At 42.3% G+C, this 14,010-nt stretch overlaps 1 protein-coding gene across 11 annotated transcripts in view; it reads left to right on the top strand.

The window, feature by feature from the left end:
* picalma (phosphatidylinositol binding clathrin assembly protein a) overlaps positions 1–14,010 on the top strand; it is a 143,183-nt gene that overhangs the window by 81,998 nt on the left and 47,175 nt on the right. For all 11 annotated transcript variants that reach the window (XM_068033953.1, XM_068033954.1, XM_068033952.1 and 8 more), the window contains exons 7-9: positions 9,275–9,381; positions 9,475–9,516; positions 12,941–13,029. In XM_068033953.1, the coding sequence (XP_067890054.1) occupies positions 9,275–9,381; positions 9,475–9,516; positions 12,941–13,029 (238 nt within the window). The remainder of the gene's footprint in view (positions 1–9,274; positions 9,382–9,474; positions 9,517–12,940; positions 13,030–14,010) is intronic.

Raw genomic sequence — 14,010 nt, 5'->3', positions numbered from 1 at the left:
CTGAAACCTGAACTGAAATTGAACAGACATCTGGTGCCTCCAAGGGACAGTGGGCCCTGGAAGATAGAGTTTGGGGAAAAACGACCCATTTAAAGGATAAAGAACGGACCCAATGGTCCTTTGCCATAATGGGCCAGATCCGACAGCGTAATGAAATTATCCAACAAGCTCAATTGTCTCAATGTGACCGCGACCTGACTAACGCAAAGGTCCAATTGAAGGCGGTCTGCGAACAACTGAGAAAGGAAAAGCTTAAATCAGAAAAATTAGAGACTGAAAAACAATCTGAAAAGGAAAGGCTGGAGACTGAAATTAAAGAACTTAAAAAAAACAATTAGGAGACGGACAGGTGACCCAACCGAAGGGACCGGGACCGCCCTGTGGACCCCGCCGACCACAACCGTCTCGCTTGTACCCGGATCTGGAGTCGTTACTAAAAGAACTACGAAAAACACAACAGCGTGAAGCCGGTATAGAGGAAGCTGAGTCCTCCAGCGAAGAAAGTGATACTGATGATGAGTTTCCTTTTGCGCGGGTCGCCCCCCCTTAAACAGAAACGTGTTGAGGTCAAGCAGGAAAAGAAGACTACAGATGGTAACGAGGTGATCACGTCTGAGCACAACACTTATTGGATGCATGTCCCGGCGGATCCTGAGAAAATTGATAAATGGTCCAAAGAATTGCCTGACCTGAGAAAGGGGGGTCAGAAGACGTGGGAACGTTTGGAATGTCTGAATGGAATTTACCACCTCCACCTGTGGGATGGGGTACAGATCTTGACTGTGATGGTGCCCGGGCGGGTAGGGCGAAGACTGAACAGAGAATCCAAACTACTTTACTTTGGGCGAGGACGAGCAACAACTAGATGCCGGATGGGCTGCGATTAGTTGGTGGCTGCGAGCATTCTGTCCCGCAAAGACGGATTGGAATAAAATTACAGCCTGTCAGCAAAAAGATACCGAAGAGGTGCGGAAGTATGAAGAAAGGTTTAGATCTGCTTGACTGGAACACGCGGGGATAACGGACATTGCTCCAGAAGATCTGGACGATACCCATTTTGTGCCTTTAAAGTCTGCCTTTATTGCAGGGCTAAAACCAGAATTATCCAAGATGCTGAAGGTAACCTTACCAGATTGGGAAGGCAAAGGAGTAAGTTATGCGCAGTTGATTGATCGATGCAGTCAGCTGGACAGGGACATGGGAGCAAAGCTCCAAGCTCTGCAGGCGGGTTGGGCACCCAAAGGCCCTGATAGGGCGCAAGAAAGGCGACCTGCGCTGCGGGAAGGAAGGCCATTGGGCTAAGATGGGTAGAGCGAGGGGACGGGGAAGAGGACGGCAAGGATACAATCCGGCACCAAGACCAGGGCCCTCACCTGAGGACGATTACCTAGAAAAATTCAAACAGTTGTCATCCCAGCAATGGAAGGAGATACTGGCGTTACTTGGTGCGGCAAAAAACTAGTGGAGCCCTCCCTCGCCCTTTCGGCGCCCCTCCTGGCGCTAATAGAACAAAGGAGAGATGAATTGTATATAACCGTGAGGGTGGGCGATCAAGATATAGACTGCCTATTGGATACCGGGGCCAAATTGACATGTCTACCCCCACGATACGGGAACTCTATACCGATGGACGGTAAAATTAAGACCGCCCACGGGGTTGGTGGCCATGGGTTGGTGATCAGGAAAACATAGCCCATACGCATTGGTCTTGGTCCACACGATTGATAACACCAGTCTGGATAGGTCAGGTGGACCAGGCCCTTTTGGGTATGGATGTTCTTACCCAGCTGAACTCCTCGTTGCATTTTGAAGGTGGCCAGGTAACATAGTCTATCAGAAGTCTGAAGAAGGAGGAGTTGAGGAGCACCCAATATGGGCTCGGGATACGAACGACTGTGGGTTACTTCAAATGGAACCGGCAACGTTTACGGGATCCGCTCCGCCCTGTATTAAACAATACGCCATTAGTCCAACATCTATTGCAGGAATCTTACCCGTAATTAAACAATTAGAGGAGCGAGGCGTGCTGGTTAAAACGCACAGTACCTCCAACAGCCCTGGTGGCAAGTACGGAAACCAAACGGGACCTGGCGGCTTACTGTTGACTATAGAAAGGCTAACCAGTGTATTGATCAAAAGGTCCCTCTGGTAGCTGACCTCTCCATGATATTTAATGCCCTGAGGCCGGAACATGAATGGTTCTCTGTTACAGACATGGCCAATAGATTTTGGTCGGTGCCACTGGCACCCGAGGTCCAACCATGGTTCCCCTTTACCATTCAACAACAACAGTACACCTGGACCCGGCTGCCACAGGGTTTTCACAACAGCCCTACGGTATTTCATATGGCCCTACAAAACCATTTGAGGGAGTTACCTCCCATGCACTCCACGGTCATACAGTACGTGGACGACATCCTGTTAGCCTCTGAGACAGAAGAACAGCACGAACAAGATCTGCGTACCCTGCTGGACCACCTTCATCAGAGAGGACACAAGGCCAGTATCGACAAAGTGCAAATAGCCCAAGGAGAGGTTGTGTACCTGGGACAAAAGATTTCGAAAGGAAAGGGGGAACTTATCCAGGACAGGACCACAGCCATCCGGGCTGCCAAACATCCCACCACTATCCAGGAGATTAGGTCCTTTTTGGGTTTGTGTAACTTAAACAGAAATTGGATCAACTGTTACACACAACTGGCTCAACCATTAACTGATCTCTTGAAAGGGAAGTGGGCCTCGAAGGAAGCGGTCACCCTTACGAGAGACCAACAAGAGGCCTTCGAGAATTTAAAGAAGGCCTTGTGTTCAGCGCCGGCCCTGGGAATCCCCGGCAACGGGAAACCGTTTACCCTGTTTGTGCGTGAAAAAGAGGGATATATGACTGCCATACTGAAACAGGAGCATGTGGGCCAACGGAGACCTATTGGATACTATTCGAGGAAACTGGATCCCGTGGCCCTAGGATGGGGCAGTTGCCTAAGGGCCATGGAAGCCACATGCCAAGCTATGATGGCTACTGCAGGTCTGGTATTGGATGCACACCGTCCACACATTGCTGTCCATGAACAGAGTATCCCAAGTGACAGCAGCCAGATGGACCCGATGGGCAGCGGTCCTAGAGGCCCCCAACCTCCATATAGTCCGAGCCAGCCCGGTAAACCCAGCAACTATGCTTCTGTTGCCTGGGGAGCTAGAGTGGGAAGAGCATGACTGCGTGGAGGCTATGAGAGAGACAGTGGAAGTAACCTTAGCGGCGGAGGAGGCATTGCACAATCCGGATTTAATCCTTTTTACAGATGGCTCCTCCTTTGTTGACAATGGTACCCGGAAAGTAGGATGGCGGTGACAACCCTACATGAAGTTGTGGCGACGGGATATCTGCCCTCGGGGTAGTCAGCCCAAAGGCCGAATTACAGTTCCTGTCGGAGGCGTGTCAGATAGCAGAGGGAAAGATGGCTAATATTTATACGGACTCACGATACGCCTTTGGAGTTGCTAACATTGGTCAGCTGTGGCACAAAAGCGGATTTCTCACCGCCGCTGGTACACCTATCCGAAACGGGAAAGAGGTCCGAGCCTTGCTAGAGGCCATGCAATTGCCACAAGAGGTATCCATTCTGAAATGTAAAGCTCGTACGAAGGATAATACCAAAGAGGCGAAGGGAAATGCCCTAGCCGACCAGGCAGCCAAGGGAGCCGCCTTGCAGGGTGACTCCCCGGTCGCACGAATGCAAATATGTAAACAATGTACCCAGTTTGACACAAGACTTACAAGTGATGCAGAGCGAGTGCCCCAAAGACAAAAAATTGACCTGGATAGAAGCAGGGATCAAGCTATGTGAAGACGGCATCTGGAGGCAAAGGGACACAGAGAGACCAGTCCCACCACAGGCACTGATGCCCTTTTTAGCCCAACAGATTCACTCCTGGGGGCACCTGGCCCCGCAGCAGATGACGGCTCGGTTCCAGAGAAGCTGGTGGGGCCGGGGGTTTAAAAAACATGCTCAGCTGGTTGCTGACCGATGTCAGAAAACAATCCAGGACCCACCACGATAATGCCTCAACTAAAAGCCCCTGCTCCAGCCGGCCCATTCCAGTGCTTGCAAGTGGACTATCACTCTCCCATGTTTCCAAGGATACACTGATGTGCTCGTCATTGTCGACGGATTTTCCAGATGGGTAGAGGCCGTCCCAGCCAGAAGAGCTACGGCCAATCACACCGCTAAGGTCTTGTGTAAGGACTACATCCCCAGATGGGGAGTTCCAGTCAGCATTGATTCTGACCAAGGGACTCGTTTTACAGGCGCGGTCTATCAGGAAGCCAGTCGGCTACTGAACATTACGTGGGATTTACACTGTCCTCAATGCCCACAGTCCTTGGGCCAAGTGGAGTGAATGAACCAGACCCTAAAACAACGACTAGCTAACTACCACCAGGAAGGAACCCCTTGACCCCAGGCACTGCCGATTAGTTCTGTGCAGCATTAGGGCGACTCCAAATAGAACTACGGGCCTGAGTCTATTTGAAATAATAACAGGGAGACCCATGTCTCTGCCGGGAACAATTGATTTGCGAAAAGCTGTCACCTGATGAGTGACGCTCTACGAGAATATTGTCAACCTAACAAATGCTATCAGTTCTGCTTCCTCACAGCTTTTTGCAGCTTGGGGTGACCCACCAGAAGGTGGCCAAAGACACCTCCGAAGCCCTGGTTAAGATAAATGCCAAAATGGTAGCCACTCGAACAGTGGCCCTTCAGAACTGAATGGCCCCAGATTTTATCCTTGCAGAAAAGTGGGGTACATGTGCCTTGATAGGGCCCGAATGCTGCACCTACATTCCAGATAGCTCCGAAGAGATCTCTAATCTGGCGGAGCACATCCAAAAGGAGATAGCGAAACTCAAACAACCCCCAACTCCCACCTTATGGGGTTATGCGACCAGGTTTTTGGGCTCAATAGGGACCTCAATGGTACAGGGTTTGATCTTTTTTGTTATAATTTTGTATTTTGCGTTTTTGCTTATTGGGTGCTGTTGTAAACAAGTAACTGAAGCCCCTGCCAAGCTTATGCCCTTACAGAGCTCCCACCGTCCGCTCTTGTGGCACAAGCGTGCAACGTATTAAGCGCAACCCCTCTGGGTGTTGAAAGCTGTTTCTAGACAAGTAGAGACCATTAAAGGCACCTAGGTGGGATTGATGGAATGATTCTTAAAGAAGTTTGAAGAATCAAAGGGTGGACTGTGGGGGCAGATCAAAAGTAAGCTAACCAACTAACAAACGAGCTGTGGAGACAATTTATAAAAAAAACTAACAAGCAGAAGCTAACAGGACAGCTGCAGATAACATGCAGTGCGTGTCTCAGCTACTCATCAGAAATTCTGTAAGCCATCAGATGACTGGCAGAATATCATTGGATTGATTTAGTTATATTAGTGGAAATTTAAGTGATCTTTGGTTGCTGCTTATTTTTAATATGCTAGCAATTCAGACAGAAGCTGACGGGCAATGAAATGACCAGAGTTAAAAGAGGAATGGTGTCATCTGACCAGTTTATTGTTGTCTGCAAATGATATGTGTTCAGTTTGTATTGGTTTCCTTCCACTGAGCTACCACTGAAACTTTAAAAAAAAGTAGTAACTCGTACACCTATTATCACAATAACACCAATTCATCACCTCTGAAAGTTTTGATGTAATTTATTTTCATTAATCTTAGCAGCAATCTATTATGTGACCTCCTGCGAAAACCATTGACAAAGTCTATTATGCTTGATACCATGTTGTGTGACTTCAAAAATGTAGATCCCGCAACAGCTAGAGGCATGCAAGTCCTGCTGAAGATGGATGGGGAAAAAAACATTTTTAGCTACATTAAAAAAAAATTGTGTGCGTGTATATAATAGAAACATGAACTTGTATTTTGCTTATTTTTTTAATTCAGTACGTTAGTGACCTCATGGTGAATACTAAGTAAACCGTTTGCATTGTGACACAATGTTTGAGCACTGTCTTTTTAATAAAAGTGAAATTGCAAAGCCAATCCCCAATTAATGGGTAGAATTTATATCATTCTGTAGAATGAATAGTTACTATAATGTTGGTCATTGGTAGTCTGGGGAAGAGGTCAGAGTATGAACCTGTTGGCTTTTGAGAGTAAAGAGACAGTGGAATGGGACAAGCGTATGGCAATCATACGCTTGGGAAATTCTATGATTGCAAGGAAGAATTGAGACGTAAAGAAAATTGGTGTCTCGCCCTGCAGGAGGAAAACAGTTGAAAGAGGAGGACCCCCACCCCCTGTCACAGCTATGCAATCCCAAATAAAAAGGTTCTTTATCTGATTGGTCAGCATACATCATTGATGGGATTTGAGCCATGCTAATCACTGTATAGCAATGTTAAAAGCATATTACTCTGTCACAGACAAAACATTTTTAGAAAATTTCAAAAGAACTGAATTCTAAACGAGCAATAATAATAAATAAAAACAAAAAATGCTGGAAATACTGAGCAGGCCTGGCAGTATCTGTGGAGAGAGAAGCAGAGTTAACGTTTCGGGTCAGTGACCTTTCTTCGGAACTGGCAAATATTAGAAATGTCAAAGGTTATAAGCAAGTAAAGCGGGGGTGGGGCAAGAGATAACAAAGGAAAAGGTGTAGATTGGACAAGGCCACAGATTAGCTGACCAGAAGGTCATGGAGCAAAGGCAAACAATATGTTAATAGTGTGTTGAAAGACAAAGCATTAGTACAGATAGGGTGTTAATGGACTAGAGATTGAACAGCAGCAAGTACAAACATGGAAAAAAACAGTAGGTAAGCAAACTGAACAAACTAAGATGAAATAAAATAAAATATTAAGGCGTGTTCCACTCATTACCAGCTCTGCATGTTGAGCTCCCCATGTGGAGTAAAATAGAAAAAAGCCCATGTCTTACTAAGCTATTAAGCAATACCTTCTCCGCACCAGCAAACTTTTATTAGATCTTAGTTGCTTTTATGTTGGTATAAATCACTTCACATTTTCTTGGGAGTCATGTCGATGAAATTGAGAGATGAATTATTTGTCATTCAGCCTTGCTATTCTAATGAGATATTGTCGTCATAATCCAAAATAATGGGATATTGCTATTCATTGCTAAGAGCACTGTTCTATTTAAAGAATTTGTGCTATATGGTTGGGTAATTGTTCCCCACTCTGTATATAAATCAGCCTAGGTTTCCACTCTGATTACTATCCAGTGACCATTTCAGGACAGTATGTTTGTCGGGTCAGGACAGGATTGAGCCCAACTGATCCCACCACTGCCCTCCAAGATTATATAGCCCTCTGAGAATAACAGTCTAAGTTAGTACATAAAGAATGGCTATTTAGGTGAGGTACTGGGGCTGCTATGCCTAAGTATTTTTTTTTTCCAAGCAAAACTCAGTGCCTTCAGAAGAAGATGGAAAACATGTGGTAAGAAAAAGGAATAGCCAGCAATTCTGTTGGCTTTGTTTTATAATGTCCACAGCCTTTGTTTGCTTTTTGAAAGCACTTTGTTGTAGCTGTGCATTTCTATAATTCAGCACATTCTTTTCCCCTCAAAGACTACATCAGCATTGAGTTTCATGTCCTAAATTTCCAGCCTTTTGCTTATGTTGGTACAAACCCTGAAGCTGTGGACCTAATTCCCTCCCACAACCAAATTTTGTCTGATTCTATTCAAGGGTGCTTTTGGAATTTGAGAGACAGTATATTTAAGGATTTCGTTTCCGTAATGGTTGGAACCTTGAACAACATGCTAATGTAGTTACAACACATCACACCGTTTTGCATATGTAGTTCCATCTGCAAGAAAATTCAACAAATTATATGCTTTTCAAAAGTTTGCTTCAAGCCTTTATTCTCCTTTTGTTCCTAAGTTAGTGTAATGTTTCCTGATCAGAGTATGTGACACATATACCAAAATCATACATTTTTTACTGGTATGTTTTGCAAATTTTGAATATCTGAAATCTGCTAATTCATTTTTATTATACACATTACAAAATCTATATCCTGGATGCTGAACTTTTTTTTGTAGGCTGGGTTTTTTGGGAGAGACTACAGGTTTTGTCAAACAACTCAATATATCTTCAGGAGCTAAGTGTTGCCAGTCAAATGCATTGTGACAGAGTTGGGCCATTTTTAAATCTGTCATTCTTTATTCCCAATGTGTGCACCCAATTCTTGCTGTGCTACCCAGGAGGATGTTCAATGGAGGATACCACTGTTTCCAATAGCTCTCTGGAGACTCTGCATCACTTGACATGAATTTCATCTTCAGAACCTCCTTTTCAAAAAAAAAAGATGCACTTGCACAAGCCATCTTCAATTTAAAAAGTCACTGTTTATATTATAAAATGATTTTCTATGAATTGAAATTAAAGCCTTAATCCAAATAAGGGATTCAGATACCAAACTATTTGAGGTCTGAAGATTTGCAATTTCACATGATTCTCGTCTGTTGGATCACTTTTTGTAACTTACCCACCGTTTTTATATGCAAATTAAATGCATCAATGCACTTCATTGCAGTTTAAATTTTGCAAGTCTTTGGTTGCATCACTTTTTTGATGACTCAAGTTCATTGTTTATTTGAAGTCAATCTGTAGAAAATCCAACCTAGTATAATATATTTCTATATACAGTACCAATTTGGGTAGAATTCATTAGAATGGAATATCATTTTTGAATTTAGATGACATTGTTGCAGATTTGTTCTTGTGGTTTATGACTATGATTTTCCTGACAGAATTTTCTTGTGAACACCAATAGCTATTTATACAATTGTGATTTGGGAAAAATGTTTTTTCACTAGCTGTGATATAAGATAACGTACTCTGCTGTTTTAAAATTATTTTTAGCCCTGTGTTTTCTCCATTTATTCCTCATAGTCATTGGGTTCCACTGTGCAGCCTCTTGTGTTGAGAACAGGTGGGACAGTGTGGACTGTAAACTTTTCTTCATCCGTAATCAGTACTGCTAAGAATTCAGCTGGCATTGCTAAACAATGATTGTCAATTCTTTTTATTTGAGATTGAGCATTCTTCAGTGGCAGGTTGGTCTATCTGGTGACCTGACAGAAAATATAGACTAAACAATGGTAGGTGGGCTTGTGTTGGCTAATCCTGGGACTTGAACCAAGTGTGACTGATAGGCACCTCTGTATAGTCTGTCACTGGTTGCCATAAGAAGATCCACTTTGTGCTGAACATGCAGTTAATATATTTAATCTTTGCCTGATAGAGAAATACTTTGATATGAAGAAAAACCAGTGCAAGGAAGCTCTTGATATATACAAGAAGTTCCTTACTAGAATGACAAGAATCTCAGAATTCCTTAAAGTTGCAGAAGTAAGCTTTTTAACTGCAAACTTTTTAAAATTTCAAGATTTTTTAAATATGCAAATTGCTTGTTACAATTATGGTATTCTTTGTTAAACACAGCAAGTTGGAATTGACAGGGGAGACATACCAGACCTTTCTCAGGTAGGCACCTCTTTATTAGTTGGACTTCACATTTCGAGTACTTTATTATTCAGCTGTTCAGTAAGTATGGTTGTGATACTGAACAGCTCAACTGATGACAAAGTACACAAAATTCATCCTGCCCCTCAGATTCTGAAAATAAACACCTGACCTGGGGTTTTCACTCCAATGCACTTTTTTTTTCAGCCTAATTCCTTCGAAATTGGCGTAACCGGCGCAAAATGTTGCAGAATATTGAGCACAAATTGGGTTCAGCTCAACTCGAGTTTCTGTAATCTTTGTGCAAGTTTTAAAAACATCGTATTAGAAGCAGGTCCCACCTGCAAAACTGGACATGCCCCCAGACTGAATTAATCACATTAGGAGTTTCTGCAAATTGCGCTCATCTGCAGACCTTTGAGGAGGCTGCAAACATTAAGCTGGATATTTTGGATATAAGGACACTAATAGGTGCGTTCCGAATAATTTAAAAAAATTTACTAAGGAATTGGGAACTGTGCCCGAACCTAACTAGAAAATATTTTTGTATATTTTTAAAAGTCATTTTCAGTCATTTAAAATCAGATTACACACTGGTGGTGGATTTACATTGTGATTTTAAAATGCTTAATATTTTGTGATAGACCTATTTTTCACTGTATTAATCAAACTTTGCCAAGTTACCACTCTACTACATCAAGGAATATTTTCTTAAAGCAAAGTTCTTTTTTAAAAAACAATTATGCCGATTCATGGCAGATTTTGCATTTGATATGCAAATGAGTCTTAGCACACACTTTTGTGGGAGTGTGGAGGAGCCCCCTTTTTTTTTTGCACCTGAATTGACAACTGCGCCCAAAGCAGAAGCTCTACCCTTTTGTCATAGTGTCATAGCAACACAGAAAGAAGCCACTCGACCCATCGAGTCCATGCCTGTGCTCTGCAGATCAATTAATCAGCCCCATTGCCTGGCTCTAACCCTGTAGTTTATTTCCCTCAAGTGCCCATCCAATTTCCTTTTGAAATCATTCATTGTTAAGAACCTGGTATTAATGTCCTTTATTGGCAATTTGTTGATCCTAGTCTTTAAAAGAAGACTCAAGAATTTGTACAAATTGCCATATATATAATTTTTAAAAACTGGAGCTTCAGCTGTTGGTACCTCGGTTCCACTCCATAATGTTTGTGAGGAGTGGGAATACTGGGGGTTGGTTAAGATGCATGCTTATATGTCTAGCCACAGAGCTGTAGCAAAGATTACACTCTGTCAGGCAGCCAGCCATTCTAAGTTTAAAATAAATTGGTTCAAGGGACATTTTTCACATTTACGCTTGGAGGATGTGGCCATTTTAGTAGTCTGGTCATTATTCTGGAGGATTTCTTCAGAGCCTGATGTTGGTCCTTTAAACTTCTAGAGATGGAACATATTTTTTTGTGTAACTATTGAAGGCTTTTGCCCTTCATTTGCAATAAAATCAATACTCCCAACATTTTGGCCGAGATGAATACTATTTTTTTCAATTTGACATCAATTTCATCTGCCACTTTTTGTCTATTCCATTACTTTATCCATATCCCCCGTAGTCCTTTGTTTCTCAGTTATTTAGTATGCAAAATTGAACATCACTCTGTCTAGCCCTATGTCCAAATCATTGGAATGCACTGCAATTACAAAGCATTAAGAGAGTCACAAGCACAATAATTCAATAAAGGGAACCAAAACTTTTCAAATTTACCCTGAGGTAACCCAAGAGATACATAACTCCAAATAGCATATTGTCGACAAAGTCTCAGTCCAGGCAGATGGTAAAGCGAGTTTTTATGACTCAAGTGAGCTGTGAGGTAGCAATGGATCCCGTAAAGATAAATGAGAGTTCAGACTGATCAAATTTAAAAAGTCAAATTTATATTACTTAACAGTAATTACTGTGTAATAGCACATTTACATAGTTATTCATGAATGTTGTTTTCTGTTAAATTTGAAATGACTACAACTGAGATTATGAAAACTGATTTCCAGATCATGTGAATCCATTTCTCAAAATGTAATCTATTAAAGTTGATATCAGAAAAAGATCCTGACAGTTTTTCCATCTCTCTTTTGAAGTTGAACACATTTTGCATGATAGTCCTTTCCTTTTGTATTTTCCTTGCTTCTTTTGTTCTTTGCTTGCATTTGTCACTTGTAAAAGGGAAAGTAAGCTGGGCATTTTCTGTAGTTGTGTATAGGAAATCTATCGGGGGGAAAATTTGTGTGCGCGCAATGCAGACTACGATGATGCCCCAGGGTCTGGTAGTGCTGCCCACCGCTCTTGCGGTATTCTTAGATTAGATTAGATTATGATTAGAGATACAGCACTGAAACAGGCCCTTCGGCCCACCGAGTCTGTGCCGACCATCAACCACCAATTTATACTAATCCTACACGAATCCCATATTCCAATAACATCCCCACCGGTCCCTATATATTTCTTTACCACCTACCTATACTAGGGGCAATTTATAATGGCCAATTAACCTATCAACCTGCAAGTCTTTGGCATGTGGGAGGAAACCGGAGCACCCGGAGGAAACCCACGCAGACACAGGGAGAACTTGCAAACTCCACACAGGCAGTACCCAGAATTGAACCCGGGTCCCTGGAGCTGTGAGGCTGCAGTGCTAACCACTGCGCCACTGTGCCGCCCTTCAATTATATAAATGAAGAACACCATGCAGTTAGCGGCCCATGGCGCTGCCTGGTCCCTGGGAATTAACAAATGTCTGCATAGCAGCGCTACGTGAATAAATGCACCCCCCCCCCCCCCCCCCCCCCATCAGCCCCACCACCACTGAAGCATTTAATATTGAAACTGATTTTTTGGTAAGTCCTGTGTCAGTTATGTTTGAAATTTATAATTGGTAGTGGAGCTGACTGGATTTCCAAATAGCAAAGAAGATTCATTTTAAAGTGGTTATTCTGTTTCTATAATCTCAAAATTGACTAATGAACAAAAAAATCCTCTTTTTTTCATGGCAAAAGACGACTAGGTATGATATTGTCTCTTTGTACCGAATAGTTTTATGTTTAATTAACACAGTCAGCAGCAGAACTGCAGTAGCTTTGATCAGCTCAAAACACCCCAGCTTGATTGAATCATCAATACTATTAAAATGCTCCTGGGAAAATATTCTCAGCTGAACAAATTGTTATTGTCAGTGCACTCCAATGTCGATGTTATAATGTTTGCATTTAGAATAGCCTTGGTTTATCTTAATTTAACAGAACCTCATAATGTAATCATTTAAAGCAGCAATTCTTTTAGATACAATTTTTCTCATTTAGTGGTATCAGACTATGCTAAATAAATTCATAGTTGAGGGATTAAAGATCTAGTGCATTTATTTTTTTTTAAAAATTAACATTTGCATGATCTTGTAGCTAACATTTGTGTGAACATTGTAGGCACCAAGTAGCCTTCTTGATGCATTAGAACAGCATCTGGCTTCATTGGAAGGGAAGAAAGTTAAAGATTCTTCGACAGCTGCTAGCAGGTAATTTGCAATGATTAATCTAACATGGTTGCTTTATAAATTTATCATTACAATGGATATGAAAAAGTCACCCCATAACAGGATAGCAGGATCCATCATTTCTACCACTAGGATGCCAATCTAGGAACCATGGTTGTGTAGTGCAGAAAGGGACCCTTCTCTTTAAATGATCGTGACGAGACTGGCAAGGTTACTTCTGAGGGAAGTCCCAGTTATGTAAGATGGAAGTTCAAATTTGGGTCTTCAGGTCAAGCGCTCAATTAACACTGCAAGTTTAACTAATCCTCCATAATAAGAAAGAGAACAAGTAATTCAGTCTTATCATTTTGTGTATCAGTTTCCCAATTTGTCTCTTCACTCATCCCCTTACTTTGCCCCCTTACCCTCCTTCACTGTCATTGGCAGTCGATTTGACCATCTCAGTGCCATACTGGATTTGTCGAATCCTTTTGCTTTCTTCCCATCACCAAAACCTCCAAGACTTTTCAACTGTGTTTAATTATCTGCCCTAGCTCTGTTATAGCTCGCCACCCATTTCTGCTCTGTGAAGTTAACAGTGTTAAAGGCATGATATAAATGAAAGCTGTTGTTTGCAACCTATAGATCAAACTTTCCATTGAAGTGCAACTAAAAATCCATCCAAATTTGTCATGTACCCCAACTACCTGGTCCCACCCCTGGTGCAGAAAAATTAGATGGGGTTTATCAATGGAAGCAGTTGATGTCCACTGTCCTCAACTGTTGAGACAATTTCAAGGCAGGAACCAGCTCTAGTTCTCTCAATTTTTTGAAAAGCATTCAACAGAATTGAATGGAGTTTTCTATTGGATTTGGGGATACATTCATCAGTTAATTATAGTAAGGTTCTACAGAAGTGATGGTCTTAATTTTTCCAACCTTCTGCCGCATCATTTATTCACTTTTTTTTCCTTTGCTATCTATGTCAACCTAGGGCTGAATTTTACCAGCCCTCCGATGTCG

The sequence above is a fragment of the Heterodontus francisci genome, chromosome 6, assembly GCF_036365525.1.
Source record: "Heterodontus francisci isolate sHetFra1 chromosome 6, sHetFra1.hap1, whole genome shotgun sequence".
Lineage (NCBI taxonomy): Eukaryota > Metazoa > Chordata > Chondrichthyes > Heterodontiformes > Heterodontidae > Heterodontus > Heterodontus francisci.
The sequence above is the reverse complement of the archived record's forward strand: the minus strand, read 5'-3'. Positions and strand labels throughout refer to the sequence as shown.